Source organism: Humulus lupulus, chromosome 2, assembly GCF_963169125.1.
Source record: "Humulus lupulus chromosome 2, drHumLupu1.1, whole genome shotgun sequence".
NCBI lineage: Eukaryota > Viridiplantae > Streptophyta > Magnoliopsida > Rosales > Cannabaceae > Humulus > Humulus lupulus.
In genome coordinates, this window is record NC_084794.1 from 18,203,837 (window position 1) to 18,212,560 (window position 8,724).

The 8,724-nt window shown below is 36.6% G+C and overlaps 1 protein-coding gene across 1 annotated transcript; it reads left to right on the top strand.

Moving 5' to 3' along the window:
* LOC133817408 (ras-related protein RABA1f-like) lies at positions 1-2,411 on the top strand. Its single transcript, XM_062249919.1, has 2 exons — positions 1-419; positions 1,535-2,411. Exons 1-2 carry the CDS (start codon positions 199-201, stop codon positions 1,965-1,967), a joined length of 654 nt encoding a protein of 217 aa, XP_062105903.1. The 5' UTR covers positions 1-198; the 3' UTR covers positions 1,968-2,411.
* Positions 2,412-8,724: the final 6,313 nt, after the last annotated feature.

An 8,724-nucleotide genomic window follows, 5' to 3' on the forward strand; every position in this document is an offset into this window, starting at 1 on the left:
ATGTCTCTCCCTCCCGTGCGCTGTACACAACTCTCTCTCTCTCTCTCTCTCTCTGTTTAAACGGCTCACATTCTCTGTTTCTCTCTCTAGAAAAACTTTGCCAAGATCTGATTTTTGTTATTATTCTTCCTCCATTTTATATTTCTTCCATAAATTTTGCCTAAAAATAATCGAATCCAAGAGACTGAATTGAATAAAATGGGGGCATACAGGACGGACGACGACTATGACTACCTTTTCAAGGTCGTTTTGATAGGAGACTCCGGCGTGGGAAAATCGAATCTCTTGTCTCGGTTCACCCGGAACGAGTTCAGCCTCGAATCCAAGTCCACCATTGGTGTCGAGTTCGCCACTCGCAGTATTCAGGTCGATGATAAGGTCGTCAAGGCTCAGATTTGGGACACCGCTGGCCAAGAAAGGTAATCATCCTAATCGCCCTTTCTTCCACCGTAAATGTAAATATGATCGAAAATATAGGTCTATGAAGAATTTGATTGTTGAAAAATCGTGGGTCGTGTTTGTTTTCCATTATACGAACTGGGTTGTAGATGCTTGTTTTTATACTGTATGAAATCTCTGGTTTTGAATTTTGATGGCATAGCGATTTATATATATTCATGAATGTGTGATGGATCCTTTTACCATTTTGTTTATTGTAGCCATTATCTGACGTTAAATGCTGATATTTTGTTAGTTGGACGCAGAAAGGGAGCGATTAAATGTTTATCAGGCTTTAAAGATTCGGGATTTTGTTTGTTTATTTTTTGAATTGATGTTTTTCATTTGTTAGACGCAAAATTTTAGGACGAGCTAGATCTTGGAAGATTGGTACTCCTATAAGGCACTGATGTGCTATTTGAGCTAAACTAGTCTACAATTAATATTGATAAGCTGCTTTGTATTGGAGATGGGTCAAAAAAAGAAAATTAACCAGGAAAAAGAGTATTAATTTTGATAACTCGGAAGAATTGATGTTTTTCGTATTTATGCTTAAGTTGGTTAAGAAAAAGATTCGCTAGGTAGTTTGGACTCTAGTTTAGAAACGTATACTAGCTTGAATTGTTACGTTGGTTTACTCATGAAGGTAGGTTGAGTGGTCAAAGTATGTTATTATCAGGTTTGGGGTTTGATTTCTCATAGGACCTATGTAGTTGTAATCTGTTATAGTTTCTTTGAACAACATTAACAAACGACAAATCAATATGAAGACATTGATTTGAACAACCTTAATATATTGTGTTGATTTGCTGAAATTAATTTCCTTCTTTTGGTGAAAATTGTTGGGAGAGAATTAGAAAAGACACTAGGAAGCTACAAGTCAGTTGACACACATACTTTATAACATTGTGCACTATTTGTATAAACAGTGCAATCCAATTAGTCTTTTTCTTCCTATAGCATAGGAGAAATCAAGACATATATTCTTTTGCTGTCCCTTTTCTTATTTTCTGTAAAATCATGAAACAACTGCACATTGTAAGATTTATTTTTCCTATACATTAACTTATGCATGTGTTATTTTCTTTCCCTATAGGTACCGTGCAATAACAAGTGCATACTATCGAGGAGCTGTCGGTGCATTGCTCGTCTATGATGTTACTAGGCATGTTACATTCGAGAATGTTGAGAGATGGTTGAAGGAGCTCCGGGATCATACCGATGCCAACATTGTGGTAATGCTTGTTGGAAACAAGGCAGACTTGAGGCACTTACGTGCCATTTCAACAGAGGATGCCACAGCATTTGCCGAAAGAGAGAATACCTTCTTCATGGAAACCTCTGCCTTAGAGTCCTTGAATGTTGAGAATTCATTCACTGAGGTGCTCACTCAGATATATCGTGTGGTCAGCAAGAAAGCTCTTGACATTGGAGACGATCCAGCAGCCTTGCCCAAGGGGCAAACCATTAGTGTTGGTAAAGATGATGTTTCTGCTGTGAAAAAGGTTGGATGTTGCTCCTCTGTATAGTTTGTGGAATGAAGAGTCCTGGTGTCATGAACACTTAATCTCTATTTTCTGGAATGTGGTTTAGTACCACCACTTAATGGAACTATGAGAAATCGGATCGAATTGAATGTGCATTCTGGTATCATGTTCTATCTGGAAGACGCTAGAAAAGTCATTTTAAGGTTCACTGAAGACCCTGCTTTGGACGAAAGAGATTCATTTATGTCGTTGGTCAGTTTCTTTTTTTTTTTTTGGTGGGGAACTAAATTATTCATTTTTTGAATGTTATTCATTAGTCAGTTTGTGTTAGGTTTATATCTACTTGTATTTATTGATCAATGTAGTCATTTGTTCTGCGAGCTTTATTAATTGAATTATTGGCATCTTAGTTTTCTAAATCTTAGATGTCTTGGCATATTACTCCAAATAAACAAGAAAACAAGAAAACCGATTAATTATTCTTTAGATGTCTTGGCATATTACTTGACTTGTTGCAGTTTTAGCTTTATAAAAACTGGTTTCTAGATCTTCAGCTATTAAATAAATTTGAAAACCAATCAAGTAGTCAACAGCTCCTTAAGGATTTCTGTTATTCTTGGGGGCTGAGCTGTTAAATAGTTTGAAAGTTAGGATTTCTGTTATTCTTGGGGGCTGGGCTGTTTCATAGTTTAAAAGTATCTGATTAATGATAAATTCTTATAAAAGACCCATTTTACAAAAATGTCAAAACATATATGTTTGCAATTGAGAAATTTCGAATGAAAAAAATAAAATTTTAATGCATAAAGGATATGGATTGTTAGGGAGATATAAAAGTATCAACTTTACCTTGACATATATATAGAAAAGTTATTGGGTCTCTATAGTTACTTTTACAATTTTTGGTACATTATAAATATTCCACAGATTTTTTTAGAAATTTTGAATAATTTAAGATGTCGAAATCATAATTTAAACAACTTGTTGTACACGTGTTTGTTTTAATTTTTATACGCCCGTACAATTTATTTATATACCGAAAATACTAAAATTAGGTTTTTTTAATCGTGTCTAATATAAGTAAACTTAACATTAATAAAATTTTCTAAAAATTTAAGGATAGACATGAGCACTAGATAGGCTCTCCAATCACAATTCATGTGTCGACAATTTAAGGATTTTGCTAGAGATAAACTTAACACTTGTTGCTAGAGATCAAGGATTTTGACGTAATAATGGGCATGGACTTGCTAGCAAGACATGGTGCAACCATTGACTAGCGACGCAAGCAAGTGACGTTCGAAACCCCTGAAGGTCAGAAACTGTGTTTTATGGGCAAGGTTTTAGGACTACGGACATCACTTATTTCATCTCTCAAGGCCCAGAGGATGATAGAGAAAGGATGTCGTGCATTCTTAGCAAGCGTCACAAATGTTACACAGAAACACCATTAAAGGTTGGAGACGTCCATATTATAAATGAATTTCCAGAGATTTTTCCTGATGACTTACCAGGGTTACCCCCTAACCGTGAAATTGACTTCACAATCGAACTAGTACCAGGAACCGAACTTGTCTCAAAGGCACCATATCAGATGGCACCTACCGAACTCAAGGAGTTGAAAATGCAGTTACAAGAGCTCTTAGACTTGTGATTCATCAGACCAAGCCATTCGCCATGGGGGGCACGGGTTCTATTTGTGAAGAAGAAGGATAGAAGCATGCGGATGTGTATCGATTACCGTGAGCTGAACAAGGTGACAATTAAGAACAAGTACCCCTACCCCGAATCGATGAATTATTTGATCAACTCTGAGGAGCGACAATATTTTCAAAAATTGATATACGGTCCGGTTATCACCAGCTCAAGGTAAAGGAAGAAGATATACCAAAGACGACTTTTAGGACTCGATACAGACATTACGAGTTCTCTGTTATGTCTTTTGGTCTTACCAATGCTCCAGCCGCATTTATGAACTTAATAAACCGGGTCTTCAAGGATTACTTGGACAAATTCGTCGTGGTGTTCATTGACGATATATTGGTGTACGCCAAGGACAAGGTCGAGCACAAGGAACACTTAAGACTGACCATGTTGCAACTAAAAGAGCACCAAATTTATGCTAAGTTCAAGAAATGTGAATTTTGACTATCACAAGTGGTGTTCCTCGGCCACATAGTATCCAAGGATGGAGTCGCAGTAGACCCAACTAAGGTCTAAGATCTAAGAATGTGTTAGAGGTTAGAATTTTTCTCGGGTTGGTAGGCTATTACCGGAGGTTTGTGGAACACTTTTCTAAGATAGCCACACCGCTTACCAACCTGACCCGGAAACAGCAGAAGTTCAATTGGACGGATAAATGTTAGGAAAACTTCCAGTTACTCAAAGACAAATTGGGTTCAATACCAGTGCTTTGCGTACCGATACCCAAAGCCAAGTTTGTAGTATTCTATGATGCATCTAAGAAAGGGTTGGGCTGCGTGCTGATGCCAAATGATAAGGTGATAGCCTACGCCTCAAGACACCTGAAGGAATATGAACATCGCTGTCCAACACATGATATGGAGTTGGCATCGGTGGTTTTCGCACTGAAAATCTGGCGCTACTATCAATATGGAGAATAGTGTGAGATTTATACGGACCCCAAAAAGCTTAAAACATTTCTTCATGCAAAAGGAGCTTAAAATGAGGCAGCGCAGGTGGTTGGAACTAGTAAAGGACTATGACTACGAAATCCTATACCACCCAGGAAAGGAAAATGTCATTGCAGATGCATTAAGCCGAAAGAATTATGGAAGTCTGACAACATTATCCGAAATTGAGAAGCTGCTACAGCAAGAATTGATTAATGTCAGGATAGAAATAGTCATGGGTCAATTGGATAACTTGTCCATCCAGTCAAGTTTACTAGAGGATATACGAATCGGGAAAGGGCATGATGACACACTATTACTGCATATGGGTGCAGTCAAAGAAGGCAAGACTACAGAGTTCTCTATATCAGGACATGGGTTCTTGAAATATAAAGGCCGAGTATTGATAACTCTAGGAATTAGAGTTATTTTTATGCGCTTAAACTTGTAATTTTATCAAGAAAAAGTGGGTTAGAGTGTTTTATAGAGTCTTTATCTTGGTTTTGTGAAATATTAAAATATAATAAAATAATATTATATACCAGTAATTTGCTGGAAAAATATATCCTTAGGTGTGAAATTCTTATTTTGGCAGGTGGTGGTGAAATTTTGGTCATTTGGAAAGAGATTCAAGTGTTAAATGGTTTCAGCAGGAGGGAATGCTGTAGCATTTCAGCAGCATGACGTACAGCCAACCAGCCTATTTGGAGGCCCACGTGGACACCACTTACCTGCTCACTTTGGGGATTATTTAAATTGGGCTGCTTAGTAAGGAGATAATTGCTTATTGGGCTTCATTTTGCCTTGGACCCATTTATGGTAAAGAGGACAAAAAGACAAAAAAAGAATTAAAGGATGAGGCCCACGTGACATTAGAGGGGAGAAGTGACCTAGACCAAGGGGTATCATCTTTTTCAATTAGGGATACACAGTTGAAGACAGAAAAAAAACCCAGCCGCTTGGAAGAAAGAACACACCCATTTTTGGCAGCCATTAAAGAGTTAAAGGAAGGAGAGAGAGAAGGGATTTTGGAAGGAAGAAGACTAGGAGAGAAGAGCTATTTGGAAGACACTCCATCATACTCTTGGCTTGTTTTTCTTCCCCTTCTTATTGAACTCAACTCTTTCTTGGATTTATTTTGATTTATGGCTGATTATAAGCTGGTTTATTTTGTGTTTAAAGTTATGAACTAATTTTCTTAAAGTTAGGATAATTAAGGAACCTTGTCATGCAATTGTGAAACTTTGCTATTGATGCTTAATGATAATTGAGGTTTATTCATTCAAGTAATTTTCATGCTTAATATTTACTATTGCTTGATCACCTTTAGTAAATGATTGAAATAATTAAGATTGCTGAAAAGGATTTTAATTATTAGACAAAAGACTTGAATGGTGCATGATTAAGTTCTTAGATCTTAATTTTGTGAGGGTATAGACATATATCTTTACCTTGCATAATCTAATGGAATTGGGGCTTAATAGGAAATTCTCAAAATTAAATTAACTTAGACATAAGTAATTTAATTAGAGAGTTAAACCCATTTGATTTCGACAGAAACTTATGGACTTGATTAGAATTCTTGATTAGTAAACTGTCAGGAATGCCGCAGCATTTTCATAGCATTGCTTCCAGGAATTGCAAAACAGGGGGAATTAATTATCCTAGCTTACCATTTTATTGTCAACTGATTTTCCTATTGCATCCCATTAATTTAGGCTTTAAATTCAACTATTAGTTATTTTTAATTGCATAAAAAATATCAACTTCCAATTTAATTTGAGTTTGGTTCTTTTATTTTTAATCATTTTGCTAAACTTTAATTTCACAATTTTAAGCTTAAAAACAATCCTTGTGGATACGATATTGGGTTCTTATCACCTTATTACTTATTGACAGTGTACACTTGCACTTAGTATCTATTTTGCACAACAAGTATGCGTGCTGAATGACCATGGGATTAAGATGAAGATATTAGAGGAGGCACACATTACCCTATACTCAGTTCACCCGGGGTCTACCAAGATGACACACGACCTTAATGCTCTATATTAGTGGCTGAGAATGAAGAAAGACGTAGCTGAGTATGTGTCCAAATGCCAACAAGTAAAGGTAGAGCATCAACGACCCGCAGGCTTATTACAACCGGTTAGTATTTTCCAATGGAAGTTGGAAGACATAGCCATAAACTTTGTGACAGGACTACCACGAACAAGCAGGCAACACGACTCGGCCTGGGTTGTGGTGGATAGACTCACAAAGTCAGCTCACTTCCTGCCTGTCAAGACTACGTACACTGCGGACTAGTACGCAAACATCTATGTTCGAGAAATTGTATGATTGCATGGAATCCCTAAGACCATAGTATCCGACAGCGGTTCAGTGTTCACATCAAGATTTTGGGGAAGCTTGTAGCAAGCCATGGGTACCAAGCTAAGTCTCTGTACAACATTTCATCCTCAGATCGACGGACAGTCCGAGCGTACCATATAAATTTTAGAAGATATGTTGCGCGATTGTGTACTGGACTTCGAAGGATCGTGGAGTAAGTATTTTCCACTTATAGAATTCTCCCTACAATAATAGCTACCAGATAACAATTGGTATGGCGCCTTATGAATTACTTTATAGAAAGAAATGCCGGTTGTCGTTACATTGGGACGAGGTAGGAGAAAGATAACTACTTGGACTTAAGGTTGTGAGAGAGGCTCAAGACACAGTGGAACTAATTAGAAAGCATATGCTCACTGCTCAGATTCGAAAAAAGAGTTATACGGATGACAAGCGACGAGATGTGGAATTCAAGGTCGGAGATCAAGTCTTCTTAAGGATATCTCCAATGAAAGGAGTGAAGCGGTTCGGGAAGAAAGACAAACTTAGTCCTCGGTACATAGGTCCTTTTGAGATATTGGACAAGGTGGGACCATTAGCGTATAGATTAGCCTTACCGCCAGCTCTAGCAGACAACCACAATGTGTTTCACATCTCGATGTTGCGTAGATATGTGTCAGACTCGTCCCCCGTTCTCAGATACAATACGTTAGCACTCCAGAAAGACCTAAGTTATGAGGAATGATCGATTGACATCCTGGAGAAGGGGTGAAAGAATTACGGTTGAAGAGTATTTTGATAGTCAAGGTCTTATGGAGTAATAACACAGAACGAGAGGCAACGTGGGAATTGGAGGAAGACATTCTAGCACGGTATCCAGAATTGTATGGTAAGTAAATTTCAAGGACGAAATTTATTTAAGGGGGGGAGATTGTAATAACCAAGGTTGTTATTTTCTTATAAGCTCCTTAAATATGATCTTAGGTTAGATTTAGTTATGACTGGAGTTGTGGAATAAATAATGTTTTAAGTTTAAATTATTTAAGTTATGATTTTATAACTTAGAAATAATTATAGTTTGGGTAATTATAATTATTTTAGCATATGATTAAATTAGTGTATAGTTTTATTAAGTATTAAATGCACATGTTATTTTATGTATTAAGAAGTGAACACGTGACATTAAACTAAGTCCAAGTATTAGAATTAAAATGAAAACCAAAATAGCTTAGTCTTAGGTTTGGCTAAAAAATAGGATGAATTTGAATCTTTTTCAATTTTAAAGATAGGCAAGATTAGATCTATTTGAATTAAGTGACTATGTGTCAAGAAGAGTTAGATAAATGGGGATTTAAAAGATTTAATTTAAGTAGTCAAATAAGTAGAGATAGTAGTGTGATGGTTGAACTAAGAGTTAGATAAGTAAATGAAGTTTTCGTAACTTTAGGGTGCTGTAACTTCAGACCTAGTTTTGACCCAGTTATTTATGATTTTGGAAAAATAGTATTTCTACAAATTTGTAGATAATTAAATTAGCTTTCCAACTGTATAAAAATGGCCTAAATTAGACTTCCACAGCTCCAGTTACGTTAATTTTACTACAGGAGGGTCCAGAGTTACGAGATATAGGATAGTAGTTTGGACTTTGACTAAAGTTTGAACAAAATGGAGACTATGTGGCATACTTGGAGATAATGTAGCAACAAGAATGGAGTAAGACTAGGCTGGCCGAAACCATATAGTGGAGGGAAGGTTTGATTTTTAAAATTTAAGTTGAATAGTGTGGAGAAAATCAAGGAAGGGAGTTGGGGTTTGAAGCCTATAAATAAAGACTT

Coding starts and splice junctions, on each gene's coding strand:
- LOC133817408 (XM_062249919.1), top strand. CDS start 199: ATGGGGGCATACAGGACGGACGACGACTATGACTACCTTTTCAAGGTC. Junction 420..1,534: donor GACACCGCTGGCCAAGAAAG/GTAATCATCCTA, acceptor CTTTCCCTATAG/GTACCGTGCAATAACAAGTG.